The sequence below is a fragment of the Coturnix japonica genome, chromosome 7 (genome assembly GCF_001577835.2).
Source record: "Coturnix japonica isolate 7356 chromosome 7, Coturnix japonica 2.1, whole genome shotgun sequence".
NCBI lineage: Eukaryota > Metazoa > Chordata > Aves > Galliformes > Phasianidae > Coturnix > Coturnix japonica.
In genome coordinates, this window is record NC_029522.1 from 11,900,501 (window position 1) to 11,916,668 (window position 16,168).

The window sequence follows — 16,168 nt, forward strand, 5'->3', positions numbered from 1 at the left end:
TTTCTCACTTCATCAGTCTCCTCAAGTGAAATGGCAGGTGAAGTGCAAGTTAATTTAGAGCACAGTCCAACTGTTGTTTCAGACAAGAGAGGGAGCTGTGAGTCGAGGAGGAAGTTCTATGTAGAGCACAGTGGGAACACTGCTAATAACTCAAAAGGTTAGAGGATGGCAGCTAATAATGTGAAAGGTCAGTGAAGAGTGGTTTGATTCTTTTATGGCATATTTTTGTTTATATTTTACTTTAAAAAAAAAAAAGTTATTTCTAGCAGAATAAGCCCCAGGTAGTTAACACATACATTAATTAAATACTGTTGTACTGGCAAAACCTGCAGCTATGAGTGAAAAATTAAAGTTGAGTACACCTTGCAAACAGGATCAAACAAATCCTGCTGTTCCACCCCAAGCAGCACAAGTGAGATGTGTGTTCAAGAAGTCTTAAAGAGTGAGCAAAAATGCCCTTGTGGTTACAGTACAGCAATTCAGGAAGCCTGGTTTGAATTCCCAGCTCTCCAACAACTGCAAGCACTATCTCTTCCAAACCATTTCATATTGGGCACCTCAGGCATCTTCATTTGGGCAGGGATGGGGAGAGAAAGGGAGGAAGTAGAGAAGAAAGTGAGCAAACAGTACTTTCCCAGCTGACTGATCTGTTAACAAGAAATACGTGTTTTATTCCAGTAATACACCGCCACAGATCAGCAGCAAATCAAGAACACAGGGCTGTAATTCTGCATTTGTCCCTATGCATCGCTGCTCCCTAAGCCCAGAAGGGATGCATTTTCAGTAGTTTGTCCTGATAAAGTAGATAGAAGCATACTTGTGCTGCAGTTGGCCAAAAAAGCAGGGCCTTCTAAAAGCACAGGCCATGAGTGACAAAACAAGCAAACCAGAACAGCAGATACTGCACAGCAAATTTGATCTACAGTTTATTGTAAATTTGAGCAAAGCAACAAACCCTCCTGAAAATTTCCTTGGGAGTGAGTTACTGCTCTCTCTGAATACTTGACTCCCACAGAAAATAAAAGTTTACTGGTCTTATAACCAAACCCTCGAAGAAACATCCTGGGATTCAATTCATTCAGGCCAGTTCCTCCCTTATCCTGAAACCAGGCAGCATCTTAATAAGAAACTCATGCCTCCATCCCAGCCAGTTCCCGCGTTGCAGGTGGGCAGCCACAACTCACCTACGGTCCTCAGATTTGGGGATGGGATTGGTGCACCGTTGGCTGTTATACTTGGCCACATATTCACATTGCTTGAAGGGGGCAGTCTTGTCCTCCAGAACGTGTCTGATACAGAAGGCGTAGCCGTTAAGTCGCCTCTGCTTGCACAGTTTGGGGCTATACGAGCACAGGGGCTTATTGTCAACCTCAGAGAAGTGTATGTGTTTGCCTTCATACATCACGTGACTCTATTCCTTGTGAACATCAGCTGAAAGAGCCAAAATAATAAGATACATCACATAAGGAAAAAAAAAATGCATTCAGTTCTAGATTGTGTATTTCAGTTTGACGCTAAAGAGAGACCCAAAACAATACCTGATTTTAAATCTTCTGTACCATATCAGTGTTAAGAGAGAGCCCCAAGGACACCACTATCCTGGAATGATGATGAATCAAGACGATGTGGATTGTCTAAGGAAAACATCAAAAAGGTCAAAGTCAGTCAGAATAAAATAGATAGGATCATACTGCTTAGAAAGCAGCCAGATGTGGCCACTTAACCAGCGGTTCAGCTGGCATCCAATAAGCCAAACCCACTAGCATGACAGCTTTCAACTAGCAGTCACAGAGCTTTGGAAACCATAAAAGGAAAAAATGTTCACTGTCATAATATTTAAACCTGCTAAACAAAATTCCACTCATATACCACAAAATGATCAGGAGCTACAAGTTGGAAAAGGATAAACAACAAATCAGATCTCCTGCCTTCAGGAATCAAGATGAAAGCTGATGTAACATGAACTCAAGTGACTGCAGAAAGGTTCCCCTTCAAGAATCTTTGCTTACAAAAATGCTGGAGACCATCCTCGCTCTATCAAATATTAATTTTCACAGGCAGCATAGGAAAGCCTTTTATCTTTCTAAGATGTCTAACACACCTGGTAAGCAGACTGATGGTCTTGTAGCTGCCCACACCTTCTATAAGTAAAAGTTTCAGGAGAGTGCTGGCATTAATAATGCGAGAGACAGTATTCCTACTGACCCCAAGAGGGCTGAAATGCCATTTCAGCAAGAGCCCGTCTTCTTCCCCACTCCCACAGACAGAATCCAACAGTGCCACAAAATAACAAAGCCATGAAATCTTCCAGTACTTTTTCATTTCCCACCATGATGCAGTCTCCAGCAATCATCTTTCTTAAAACACACATGCACAAAACCAAGGCCTCATCGAGAAAAAACTAACAGTGCACACAACCTGCATCTCCCTGCTACGCCAAAAGCAGCTGGTGTTTGGGAAGGCCATCCTGAACCACAGAATGCATATGTAGTGTATTCAGTATTCAGCTTCAGGTGTGTTATACACCAAGCAAAGGTACGCACATAGAGGTGATGTTCAGGAAATACACAGTAAATGAGAGATGTGTGACACCTGCACAGATTACAGACTCAACCGACTTACTTTGAAAGTGCCACACAGCAAGGAAAAGATGGCAAACAGGGAGGGGAGGCTCCTTTGCAAGGACATACTTCTTCCCTCGGGAAGCAATCTCTCCCCGCTACCAAAAAGCACCTCGAGATGACAAGTACCACAGCAGCCAGTGATATTAAAGTCACTGGGGCAAAACTAAACACCCTACCATACTTCCAGCAGCAAACTGCACAGAGCAGACATTCCCATTACCTGTAGGAGCAGAACAGAAGGTAGCACTGAAAATTAAAAAAATACAATTACTTAAATATCTTTACAAGTGCAGCACAGCACACAGAATGGAGACCTGCTACAAAACACAGTGCAAATATCAGTGACTCAGTCAATCATTTGTCAGTAAGGACTGTCCTTGTGTTTCCTCTCCACATAAAGTCCCCTTTCCAGGCACACAGACCAGCAGCACCCTGGAGGCAGCCCTGGCACTTCGCTTACATACAGTGAGAGCACGATCACAGACATCAAATCCACTCCCCACCGCCTTCCCCTCAGTGCAGGGCAGCACAGGAAGGTGCCACGCTCCGTATATCCAAAACTGATCGCTGAAGTGTGACCCTTTGCAACACATTCATCAACAAAGCAACAATGTGAAAGGAAAGGAAATCCCATGGTGCAGTGCCTAAGTAGTAGCAAGGTGAAATGGGTGCAGGTCCCATGTGCTTGACAGACAGCCTACTCCATTATGGGGGTAGCAAAAGGAATTAAATGAGTCTAAACGAATTGCATCTCTTACACAGAACAAAACTGACAAAGTCTTTTGCCCCATAGTCTGCTGCTCTCCACAGTGACCCAAAGCTTGCCCCGGTGATCAACTAGGCAGGATGGACCCAAAGATTGCCCTGGTGATAGACTGGGCAGGATGAAGGACTGGACAGAGCATGTCCATCTTGCAAGGATGGGGTGACCCACATGCTGCTATTTCTTACCATCATGTTTACCACCACCTCTTAAGCTGCTGCTATCATCCTCTACAGAGTTTCGCACTGACCGGTGACCTCCTTCTCCTTTGCACAACACAGCCACATTTCTTGTCTGAAGGTTATCAAGCAGCAGAGCAAAGAAAGCTTTTCAGAGCAGTTCCAAAGTAAACAACACAAAACACGTATCTGGGTTCCCCGGTTAAGTTTCGGGGAGGAAAAGTCTCCACAGTTCCCAGCCACATAATCCTGGAATTATTCCTGTGCCCCCTGTCTTATTTTTGGATTAAACTCATAATTAAGTCTTTTTTTTTGCACTTAAATTTGCAAAGTGATTCTACATATAAAACAAAACCTTCTTAATTTATCAATTCTGATTTCATCTGTTGTAATGCTTTCTTTGAAGCAACATAGGAGATGTTAGCAGAGCTTTCTGCTGCGACACAGAAAGTAGCACAAGTGCAGCACAGGCACGTGTCGCTTAACTGAAGAGAACTGAAACTACACTCAGCTAAATGGTGGGTGGGGAGAAAATATTTTTGTCCCACAGGATTCAGCAGAGATGACGGAAACATGGACTTCCCGTGGAAAATCAAATGCTGGTGCAGCTGTACTTTGCCACACAGCTATCAGGGTGCAAAACCTTTTGGAAGATGACTTGGGGTTCGCAATTATATTCCACGCTGAAGCTGCACAGAGGTTCAAAACAAGCTCAGTTTAAGCCAGCATGTCTTTAGACTGGCTCTAGCCACAGCCCACAAATGAGAAACCAGAGGCTACTACTGGTTGAACCCACATTTTCCTTGAACAACTGCTTCTAAGCATAACATTTTGAGAGTAAGAACAGGAGAACCCAGAAATCTGTCACTGCCAAATAACATAGGATATGACCAAGGTTTTAAACATCCTAATGGCAGGGGACAAGTGACTACAAAATGGTCAAGAGACAAATCACACAACATTAGAACTAGGGCTGACTGGAGAAGTAAGTACGAGGTTGACTCAAAACACAGGAAAGAAGTACTTCTGCTGCTGCTGCTCACAGGTAGTGAGCCACTGGAACTCGCTGTCATGGGGGCTGCAGGAGCAGGCAGGATCGTTGTGTTCTGAAGGCAACAGAAAAGTTTATAGAGTGTGTGACCACTGGTCCTAAAAGGGGCAGTGATGTACCTGCTAGCACGCCCAACTTAATAAACACAGATGCTGGAGGAGCAAAAGAAGAAAACCTTAAAAGAAGTTGGGCTTTCGTTATTCTGCCTCATCAGTTGTTCCCAGTGTCCAAGACAGAACAGCGGGTTGAATCAAACCCTGAGCTTAACCAGGAGGGTATTCCTGATGTTTTTACAAGCTTGCCACTAACATCTGTCATTTGGGAACATATACATATTTTACAACTCAGCAGAAGTCTGGAAGAAAATCTCCTCCTTCTGGCAAAGGCCCTATCTGGGCACGCAAAGGGCAACGAACTGTGCGTCCCAGCAAGGCCTTCACACGAGGACAGGCAGGGCGCACAGCAAAGCCACACTGTGACATAACCACTGCACAGAGCTACTCATCCTGCTAGCTGCAGCCACCAGCAGTGCATACAGCAACAGGGGGTGGTTTGCAAAGTGGCTATGAAAAGACAAATGAGACTTAAATATACACATGCACATACCTGCGCAGCTGCCAGTGCCTGCTGCCAGGCATAGGAGGGAGCCAGCTCCCAGATACTTTCACTGCTTACAAGCAGGTGTAACGGGCTCCCTCACAGTGTGCATCGGCTCCAAGAGAACATTACCTCTTCCAATGCAGTTAAACATTCCTTCAGAGAGGTCAGAAAACACTGTCACAGCCAGTCTTGGGGAAATTTCTGTGAGATCGTACTGAATACCAGCATCATGTCATACAGAAATTGGTACCTGGCATCACCTGCGTTCTACAAAGAAATTAAAGGCCTGGCCACTGTTACTGAAACCAAAGTATGACACCCCAAATCAGCACTGAGAAAACACCACACAGAAAACATCAGAATGTTTTAAACCACGTGGGTTAGATCCACTGTCAAACATATGCTCACAATTTGACATTCAACCAAGTGAGACCAAATTTAGGTAATGGAATCCCCAAATGCATTGTAAATTGCAATGAAATTATTACATATCAACAGTTAAAGGATGTACAATTAAGAGGACTGAGCTCAGAGGTTCACATATCACATCCAAATGCGATCAATTTAATTGTGACTTTTAAGTGTGTTCTTTGAATTCTTAATACCAGCACAGACTTAATGCTGTATTGTTGTGGTGTGTTCGTGTCACCTCACAAAGTGCAATTGCCTACATGTGCCTAAAACCATCACCTTGGGGCCCGAAAGCACCACAAACAGCATAAAGAGCAGTTTTGCTGACTCCCTGACTTGACCAAGAGAGAAAAATTCCCTGTGCTCCCACCGCCTGAGCCTTTTTGCTGAGGCTGACAATAAACACGTGGATCTGAACGTGCTTTTGGCAACTTGGAATTTAATCCACTCAGAGTGGAACAGAAGCCATAAGAGTCATTACAAAATGACACACATTTAAAACTACCTTACCATAAAACTGTCCAGTCAGTACCAGTAAAAACTGTATTATTAGAAAGAAGGCTGCCCCCCTCCTTGGAAGCATTCGAGGCCAGGCTGGATGGGGCTATGAACAACCTGGTTGAGTGGGAGGTGTCCTTGCCTATAGCAGGGGTTGGAACCAGGTGATCTTAAGAGCCCCTTCCAACCCAAACCATTCTATGACTCTGTAACTCGGTTTCTTCCCATTTCGTATCAAGAGATGATGACCTTTCTGGGAAGTACTCTGTTTTATCAAAAGGAGCTGTGCCACATCTAATTGTGGTTATCATCAGCACCACTGAGTGTAATTTTTGTTGCTGATCTACAATTTAACCCCAGTTTTGGCTTACTTCTCAATCTAATGATGATGAGGTACCATACCGAGCCTGCTTTAATTCCATAAAGAGTCCTATCAGTAAAAGCACCCAAATCGAGATAGAACACCAGGAGGCAACAAAAGTCAGCTACAGGAGTTCTCATCAGGAACAACTCTATTAACTGGAGCACAGCCTTAGCTCAAGAGGACCTCTGAGGAACCCAGACAAGTGATGAAGGGTCTGCACACACATGCAAGAACTGGGAAAAAACTACCCCCAAGATGCAGGCACTGAGCACAGGAGATCTTACTGGATGCTTTTAGTTCCCACCTGGAACAGTATTTTGAACTAGTTTTCACATGTGGAAATCTACCCAGGAAAACAGAAGCAGCAACATTGTCCTCATTCTGCCTTCTTAGAAGGCTCATTACTTCAACTCTGCAAAAAAAGCAATATATATTGCATAAAGGTGCCCAAGATATTAACAAAAAAGCAGCTGCATGTTTTAAGCAACACCGATATCGTAAATTACTCTTCGCGATACAAATGACTAAATACATAACTAAATTTAAGCATTATTCCTAGTAATAACTAAGTGATCTACAGACTGGTGACAAGTTCCAGCCAACAACAGAAACCATAACTAAGAAGAGGTGACAAGTTACTTTCTGTTCAGAACTGTACAAGTTGCTGATTTGGTTTTCCTACACAAAGTAAACTTCAGCAGGAACCGTAAAAACTCCAACTGGTTTCAAGGAGGAAAGACCGTCAGTAGTAACATTTGTTACTGAAATTTGTAGCCAAGAGCACATTCCTATAGATTTCATTGTAACATTTCCTAAATAGGGCCATTCCTCCTCTGAGGCTCCAGACTGGCTCCCTATCTCAGAAGGCTTTGGAACAAGGATTGCTCTATCTGACCTAGTCCAAGGCCCCTGTCCTGCAATCACATCCACACAACGCGATCCTCATGCTTGCACAGAAGCACACTTATTTCAACATGGCTATAAACAAGCCCAAGGACTGCCAGAGTGACGGGCTGCAGAAAGAAGGTCTTCAGACACAGCAATAAATGGGACATTTAAGGAATTGCAACATCGCAAAAACGCAAACTAAAACGTTATCTCAAAATATCTAAACCATGATCCAGAGAGAGAGCAGACTAAAATATACTACAACGTACCTTACATCTGTACTTGAGTTTACTAAAAGAAAGGAAGAAAGAGAAAAAAAGAAAGGAAGAACTAAGCCCAAGTCTTTCATTTACCCAAATAGCAGCTAACTTGCACTTGCATACGAGGTTAAATAAAGAGGTTAAATAAAACACTTCTGCCTTTCTTTTAGTCCCAGTGGAGCACAGACAAACTTATTTTCACACAGTGCAGGAGTATCATTCTTGCTTCAGTAGGAATACTCAGTAAGTAAAACAAAGCAGCTGAGCTCCTCACAGAGATGCCTTACTGCAGTTATAAGCGATAAAAGTTTCTATGTGGCATTACAATAAATTTCTGCCTCCTGAGGATCTGCCATACTGCGAAAGCATGGTAGTATATGCAACTCCGTGGGACCAGGCCATACATACAGCTCATTCATTCATCGCGAAAGTACTCAAACATCAAAATTACACCTACTAAGTAAATCTGAGGTTGCTTTCTGTAGGCAATTTAGCTTTACAATTAATAAAATCTGTCTTATGCATGTATATAGTACAAACAAATCACATACAAGGCTGAAGACGGTTGCAACAGTATCACTAGGCTGCAAGTGGCAGCTTCACAGCCAACACTGGGTTTGGGATTTACCCATCTGCAGCAGTACTGGGTTGGTATGACCTGAGAGTGGCACTGCTGGTACAAACGGTGCCCAGAGAACAGGGCACTCAGCAGGAAGGGAACAACGTGCCGTCCTAAATTTGCCAATTTTAAGTACACCAATCCTGAAAAATTGAGAGCAGCCTTAAAATAAACTCTCATATGTTGTTAAGTAACAAAGTTAGAACTAACTATAGATCTACATATTTTAATCAGATGGTGTAGTATGAAGCTGTAAGTTGTTACTGTCTTTCTCAAAATGTATTCAAGGTTACTTGTACAAAGCAGTGAGCCTTCTGAGCTTTAGGCATCTTAAGGAACATTTTAACAAAAGTAGGCATCTCCAGCATGAGAAACTGGAGCTGCTTCACCTGTGCCTGGTGAAGCATATTGGTTGGCTTTCCAGTGGGCTCACTTCACAACTACAGATGTTCCTTTCCCTGGAAAAAAGCATCTTTTCATTTCTCACTCCCGGCAGCAGCACCTCAGAGGCAACCGATGCCCCACACTTGTCCAGACTATGGCCCATGCTGTGTCCATCTCCGCAGATGAGGATATGGGACGGGGCCGAAGACCATGATGGACGTGCCCCGGTTGGAATGAGGCCTCGAGGGGAGTCCCTTTCCCTGGCTGCAGGATCAGGGCCACTGTCCCAGCTCAGCGATGGCAGCAGGCCCCAGGCAGGGGCTGGGGGCTCCAGGGCAGGGCAGGCACTGCGGACAGCCCAGGTGCATGGCACAGCACGAGGGTGAGGCCTTTGCCCCCCGCCCTGACCCCTGGTTTTGGGGTACGCCCCCCACGCGGGGCCAGCTTATGGGGAGCCCTAACGGCCTTCCCGACACCCTCCTAAAGAAACCCCCCGTTCCCACCCAAAAAGTTGGGAGATGAAATAACCCAAACGAGCAGACAAGGACCGGGAGGAGTGGGGGTGCAGCCGCGGAAAGGGTCGGGGGGGGCTGGGGGAAGAAGGGGCGACCGCGACCGCGTGCCGGGCACTCTCGCCCCATCCCCAGAGCCGCCGACGCGGGGCGGACGGCGGTGAAGAGTGGGGTGAGCACCCTAAAAACGCCGCGAAACTTTCCAGGCCGCGGTCCTGTGCGCCCCGCGGGACCGGCACCGCCTCCACCGCGGCGGCCACGGACCGGGCCGGGGGAAGGGGCGCCCCCACTCCCGGCACCGCCGCCACTCATTAAAAGTCATTTCGGGAAATTAATGCCGTCCCGGGCACCCCCGGTCCGCTCTCTCCTCCACCCCCCCCCCCTCCCCCTCGTCCGCGCCCGCCGCGGTGCTGGGTTGTGTGGGGGGGGGTGTGGGGGGTGGAGAGCGCGCCCCCCGCCGCCTTCCCCCTGCCGCAAGGCTCCTGCTCCGGCGGGGCTCGGCCCGCTGTGGGCCCGGGGCCCGGCGCGGGGGGCCCGGCGGGGCGGGGAGCGGAGCGGGCAGGCCGCGCCGCGCTGAGGCCTAGCGCCCCCCCGCCCCCGTTCTCCCCCACCGCCCTTCACCTCCCGGGCAAAGGCTCCGCAGCGCCGCGCCCCGACCCTCCCGCTGAGCCCCGGCGACCGTCTCACCCCCCTCCGGGGCTCCTCTCGGCGCCCGAAAGCCGCGAAACGCCGCCGGCTCCCCTCACCCCCCGCTGCGGCCTACACCGCCCCGGCCGATCCTCGGCCTCGCGTAGCCCGCCTCTCCGCCCGCCCTGCACCCTTCGCACCGCCTGCCGCGCTACGCGAGCCCGGGGATGCAGGCCGGGCCTGGCTTACCTTTCCAGCTGCTTTTTTTTTCTCCTCTCTCTCCTCTCCCCCCTTTCCCTCTGTTGGGCTGACAGATCAGAGTTTCCTCCCCAGCAGAGGGACTGGGAATGGGCTCGGGCTCTGTGCTGAGGAGCTGCTGCCCCCCTGGCTCTGAGAAGATCCTGCTTTTTGTGGGTAGGAAGCTTTGGGGGCTCTTTATTATTTTAAAACTACAAAGTGCTCAGAGGGTAGGTGATTATTAAGGGGAATCCCTGAATATATTCTCCAGCAAAGAAGGCAGGGCTGCTGGGGCTGCTCGAGAAGAGAGCCAGCAGCCTCCTACAGCACCACTACAGGCACCGAGAGGACATAACATCACAGAGCGGCTCCTCTGCCCTCCAAAACAACAACTTTCCTACCATCTTGGAGGTAGTAGAGGGATAGAGGGAGGGGGAAAAAAGTACAGAAGGTTTTTATAAAGTGTCGATTTGGGGGAGGGAGCCGAATGGGCAAAAGGAATTTTTTTTAATTCATGTATATGACTTATTATTTTGAATAAACATAAAATGCAAAGGTATGCGGCTGAAGAAATGATTTTATTTATATCCAGTTAAGATCAGATTTTGGGGGTTGGGGGAAAAGAGGAGGTATGGATTTTAATTTTTTTTTTTAATTTTTTTTTTTCTTTTAAAAATAAGAATTTTCATTTTTTTCCCCCATAATTTAGAAACGTGGCAACTTTTAGTTGCTTTATAATAGTTCTAAAAATTAATGTGTAATTGGGAAAGTCGGCGTAACTTTTTGTGGTGCTGCTACTGCCAGTGGAACAGCTGCGATTGATGCAGGATAGTTTGGCAGCATTGTATCATTACATCCTCTCTCTCAAGGCATTGTAAGTAAAACTGAATGAGCAGGTAAGAATATAAAAGCATTTATTATTTTTTTTAAATTTTATTTTAATGTATATATATAAATATTGATATATCTGTGTAGCAGGAAGGCTTATAGAAAAGCCACGGGAGATTTAATGTGAGTGGATCCTGTGATAGATACCTGAAAAAATTCTGCTAATCTGTCCTAAATTCATGTGAAAAATAAAGCCCAGAGAGGAAATTTGGAGGTAACCATTAAGTTAATGTTTTCAAAGCATATTGCAACTTCAATCTGTTTGGGTTCTTCTTAAGTTGCTGTTTTGATGTGGGGGCTTTGTCTCTGATATTTATGGATGTGATTACTGCTGACTTCTTGCTTGCAAAGTTGGGAAATGCTGTTAACTTACGCTCCAGTGCCCTGTAAGACGGGATGGTCATTGCATTTTTCCTTCTTGCAGATGCTTTTGTTAAATTATTAAACGTAGATCAAACGCTGTCAAAACAACGTGAGGTTTTACTGTGTGTCCATAGGTGAGGACACTGATGATTGCATCAAGAAGACCTATGATAATGTTTGCGATAGGGTTATGTCAGCCCCGTACAGGGAACTGCCGAGATACCTATTTATTCCTCCTGGAGAAAGAGAAAATAATTGGGAAACTAATTGGTTATACATGTTAAAATGCATTTACATTTTTGTTCGTTGTAAAAAAAATATTCAGGTGGGCTAATTGAGCTGCAATCAGACTGCAGTCATATGAATGAGGGCATTGGGCTGTTCAGTGCTACTGCACCCTGCCTCTGCTCTGCCAAATCTGAAATATATCGAGTCTTACCTCTCCTACTGCAATCCTTCATTGAAAGAAATATTTCCCAAACACAGGCACACTCCTTCATTCCCTTCTGAAAATACACTTCGTCAGTTGCCTGGCGAGCACAGTTTGTGTGTTCATGGTGGCTTTTTCACGTAGATAAATTAGTTTGTATTAAAGTTTAATTAAAAGTCAGTTGGTCTTTGCGTCAAACTGCGTATTTTGTGTTTGGCTGGATTTGTTTTCAATGATGGTTAGTCTAATTGGCATCCTTTAATAATGCAGCGTTGCATTCCGTGGAGTTACTGCAAAGGTGTTTTTTTTTGTATCAGATTATTAATCCACTAAGTGCATTATTCAGCTCTGACATTAGGAACATAATAATAATCATCAAATGCATTGCTCCTGTTTCCCGTTTGGAAAAAGAAATGTATAAAAGCAATGGCATAATCAGGTTACTTTGTAATCTTACCAGTCATTATTGTGTCATTTGAAGCATGGAATATAATAATTATTTTGCAGGATATTTAAATAAAAATACTTTTATGTTCTCTATCTAAAACTCACTGCAGGAATGACAGCGATTACAAATGTTGATCATCACTGGGATGATTACAAAACAAAACACTTTGAAATATCACCAATAAATGCTCTCCTGTGGCAACAGACTCAGATACGAAACAGCCGCAGAGCAAACTAACATTTCCTTTTAGTCTAGATAAGTAATGGAGCAAATTCTCAGACCAGTTTTTAGATGCTTGCAGGCCTGGTTAATAATTCAGGTGTGTTTGAGGAATTGCTCCATACTGGCTTGTGTGAAACTCCAGAGTTGCTGAGAGTTTTGCTGTCATGCAGTATTTAAGTTTCCACACTAGGTGACTGCTTGTATCAATGCGTTGTACAGAATTGCCACTTTTAACTGGAAGTCAATAGGTTAGTGTAATTCAAATGTAATTCAAGCTAGTTCTTCTCATCGCACCACTGAATAATGGTTATAGAGAGGGAGGCATAATACTAACAGCTGATCTGTGCTCCTGAGAATAGCCATACAGCAAGCTGAGGGGTGGCTTAGTGCTTTTGGAAATGGGATGCAGATGACATGACATGTTAGAGAAAAGGCTGTGAAAGAAAGCACTTGAGAACCCGAGCACAGAAACAATACTAAACTCTTTCTTTGGCTTATGTGCTTGGCTTCGCAGATGCTGACTTTAATCACATTACTTGCATGGCTAATGGTACCATGGTGGTTTAGTGGGTGATGCTGATGGACTATATGATCCTAGAGGTCTTTTCCAGCCTTAACAATTCTATGATTTAACATGTACTGCAGCAGCACGATGTGTTTTGGTGACATCCTGAGATTAGTTTGAATTGCCTTAACTGCAATACCAGAAGCTAAAGAAAAACAGTTTGAATCTACTTTGCAGTAGGAAAAGTGCACAGAGATATTTCTGAGTGGCTTTTTTTATTAGTATTTTTTTTCCTCTTTAATATATATAAGCAATTCTTTGTAAGGAAATAAAGAGGAAAAATTAGTTACATCTTAGAAATGTGGACTGCCAGCTGTAATCATTCAACAGAGAAATGAAATTCTTCATACTGTGGACATGGGAATTTACTTCACGTAACTTTGTATGCCTGAAAAGATTCAAAATATTTTTAGTTACTTACAATAAATTGCCAATATTGTTTTGCTCAAAACAAAGTGTTACACTGTAACACTTCTAAGGAGCAAATTCTGCTTGCTTTACTGGTGCAGAGTTGTTCATGTTATATATATAATATAGTTATGGACAAGACTGATAGCTTGGGAGTCACATCATTTTGTTAAGAGCAGATCTGTGCTGTGAAATGATTTTTGAGGAAAAATTCAGTGGCCACAAATCCTGCACAAGGTGTGTGAGCTCAGAGCAAGAAACCGCTGCAGGCAGAATGCAGATGGGAATCCTGTCCCTTCCATTTCCTTGTTACAGAAGTAGGTCTGTGTGACCAACACTCTGGACCAACCACTCCAGCCAGAAAACACATTGTATGCTTGAGTGCAGAATGGTCAAAGAAAATTAATGTTCCCTAAATCACTACTTGCAGGTTAATGAGGCATACTTTGCTGATGCGTCTCACTGGCCTTAATAGTGAGACAGAGGGCAGCAACACAGTGAATAAGCTTTGTGAGTCTCATACAAGAGGTGAAATAGATGCTTTGGGTTGTATGCCAGTTATTGGAGGAGACTGCTTCAGAAAGCAAACGGTGACTCTCCCAAGGTCACATGGGCTCCAAGCACCTCTGGATCATAACTGAAGACTGTGAATGACTGTGCATGATGAAGGGTCTTGACTTGTCAGCAAACAGCATTATGGCACTGCTATGGTATTATTCCCTGACATGCATGTGTTCTGAAGAAACACTTCCAATGTCTTTTAATGCTTGGGAAAGCAATCAGCAAGTTATTTAAGAAGGAAGAGAAATACCTGTGAATGAGAGGGACAACTCCATGCCTGTAGCTGCTTGTTAGAAACTTTTATACAGAGCCCGATTGATGTATGAAATCTTTAGGCATTTAAACACTGAAGGGAATGACAAAAAAAAAAAAACAAACACACCAAAATTCTGATAAGATTTGTTCTTCTAAGTAAGGTCTTGAGCAGCATCTTGGTGCAGTGTTGGTTTATTTAGTTGTGGTAAGTTCTAGGATTAAGCTAACCATTGGAAACCAGCATATAATGGAACACAGCTCATTCTTATTTTCTTATTTCTTTTAAACAATTCTTTGACGCACATGTTTTGTTTATTGCAGCAGTTGTCTATGGGATGTTTCCATTCCTGTTACCCTTACTAGGATGTATTAGCTAACCAGCAAAACATCACCAAAAATAAATGACTGTCTTTGTTTTTCTGAGTCTTAAGGTCCATAATAATATTTACTGGAGCAATGGGAATTTTGCTGTGGATTACAGTAGGAATAAGGCTGTGGAAGTATTAGTCAATTGGGAGCAGGCATATGGTAGCTTATTGCATGGTAATATAATTAACTGACAGTGAACTGACCTGAAAATAGTAATTAAGTCTTTACTAACCTGTTTTTCATTATCAATGTGTATTTTAAACTGCATTAAATAAACATTATCATCTCCTAAGTCTCAGCAAATACAAAATAGTAATACAATCAGTTGTGGGAAAGTTGTCCAGAGTACAAGACAGGCAACTGTGGAGACTTCTTTAAATAGAAGACAAATGATATAAACTGCCCCAGCAGAGTGCTGAAATACAGTCCTATTTTACTAGGGAGGACACTATTAATTGAAAGCATGCTATTGCACTTCTCCTTATCTACCTGCTTGTGCCTATTGATATTTCATTACCTGTAATCATGGCTGTTAAGAAGCTACACACTTTATTACCAGACTTACATTCAGTTACTCATCTGCATTCAGGTTACAGTGGGTAATTCCAACTTGAAACCAAATCAGTCTCCGAGTCCTGTACAAGAAGCTTCAAAGGTGTATGGGACATGCCATGATGGGTAGTGCAGGACTAAAAAGCACAGCACTGGGGCACTGATCCCACAGTAAAGAACTTACTATTTTAACAGGAGGTGGGAAAGGGGGACAGTTTGGCCCTCTTTAATCTGACCGCTGGTGCTAACTTCGCCCAAACTTGCTCCAAAATATACAGTGCTCAGCAAGGTTTCACCTTAAGCCAACACAACCTTCTGCTGAAGACAAGGCTACATAAAAACAAAGTTTAATGTAAGGCATATTTAAGAGCTCGTTTACATAGCACTGCATTAAGAGAAGAGCGCTTAGTGACTGAACCTATCTGTCTCTGTTCAACACATTCTTTCTCATGATATCTATACAGGCAGGAGAGTACAGGAAAAAGCAAGATGAAGGTTACTGTTCTGTAACAGGTCTTGCAACAAGTGAGAAAATGTGTCAGCTGCCCATTGGGTACAATCAGGGCTGCATTTAGGAACTGATCTCCCTCAGCTCTCACCTCCTGCTACATTCAAGCCTACATTACCTCCCATTTCTGTGTGTACCCCTACTTATCTTTTTATCCATACCTCAAAAGAAAGCCCACACATCTATGGCCTGCCCAGCCAGCACGACAAACAAAAGTAGCATGGACTACATTATGAACTCAGTTGATAATGCCCATTTCTATTTCTCTTTAATACCTTATTTCCAATAGTCAAACCCATAGTGCCTTCTTGCTATTGCCAAGTGTGTCCAAAAAGTTCTCTACTTAGTGACTAGTTAAGTGGCAGGAGGAGAGGGCAGAAACAGAACAGTGACACCTCATGTACCAATTACCCTTTTTAAAATGAGGGCTGGGTACTTCTTGAATACAAGTATCTCCTATATGCACATACTAACTGAAGGATGGAGGACTTTCAAAAGTAATGTGCTCCCAGAGTTAAATAACGCTATGTTATTTAAGGGGGGGGGGGAAAGCTGTAGATTTTAATACATTTTTTATAAATT

The 16,168-nt window shown here is 44.0% G+C and overlaps 1 protein-coding gene and 1 long non-coding RNA gene across 5 annotated transcripts in view; one reads left to right on the plus strand and one right to left on the minus strand.

The window, feature by feature from the left end:
- The window catches only part of INO80D (INO80 complex subunit D), a 33,541-nt gene extending 22,814 nt beyond the window's left edge, over nucleotides 1–10,727 (minus strand). For 2 of the 4 annotated variants that reach the window (XM_015868306.2, XM_032445968.1), the window contains exons 1-3: nucleotides 10,030–10,727; nucleotides 1,539–1,634; nucleotides 1,185–1,431 (exon numbers count right to left, since the gene is read on the minus strand). In XM_015868306.2, the coding sequence (XP_015723792.1) occupies nucleotides 1,185–1,402 (218 nt within the window). In that variant the 5' untranslated portion in view covers nucleotides 1,403–1,431; nucleotides 1,539–1,634; nucleotides 10,030–10,727. Of the gene's footprint in view, nucleotides 1–1,184; nucleotides 1,432–1,538; nucleotides 1,635–8,646; nucleotides 9,497–9,840; nucleotides 9,949–10,029 lie in introns of those variants that run through there. The other 2 variants (XM_015868307.2, XM_015868308.2) reach the window with 2 other exon arrangements.
- LOC116653689 lies at nucleotides 10,311–16,125 on the plus strand. Its single transcript, XR_004308037.1, has 2 exons — nucleotides 10,311–10,428; nucleotides 10,727–16,125. It is a non-coding gene; the product is annotated as an uncharacterized LOC116653689 (long non-coding RNA).
- The last annotated feature ends 43 nt before the right edge of the window (nucleotides 16,126–16,168 follow it).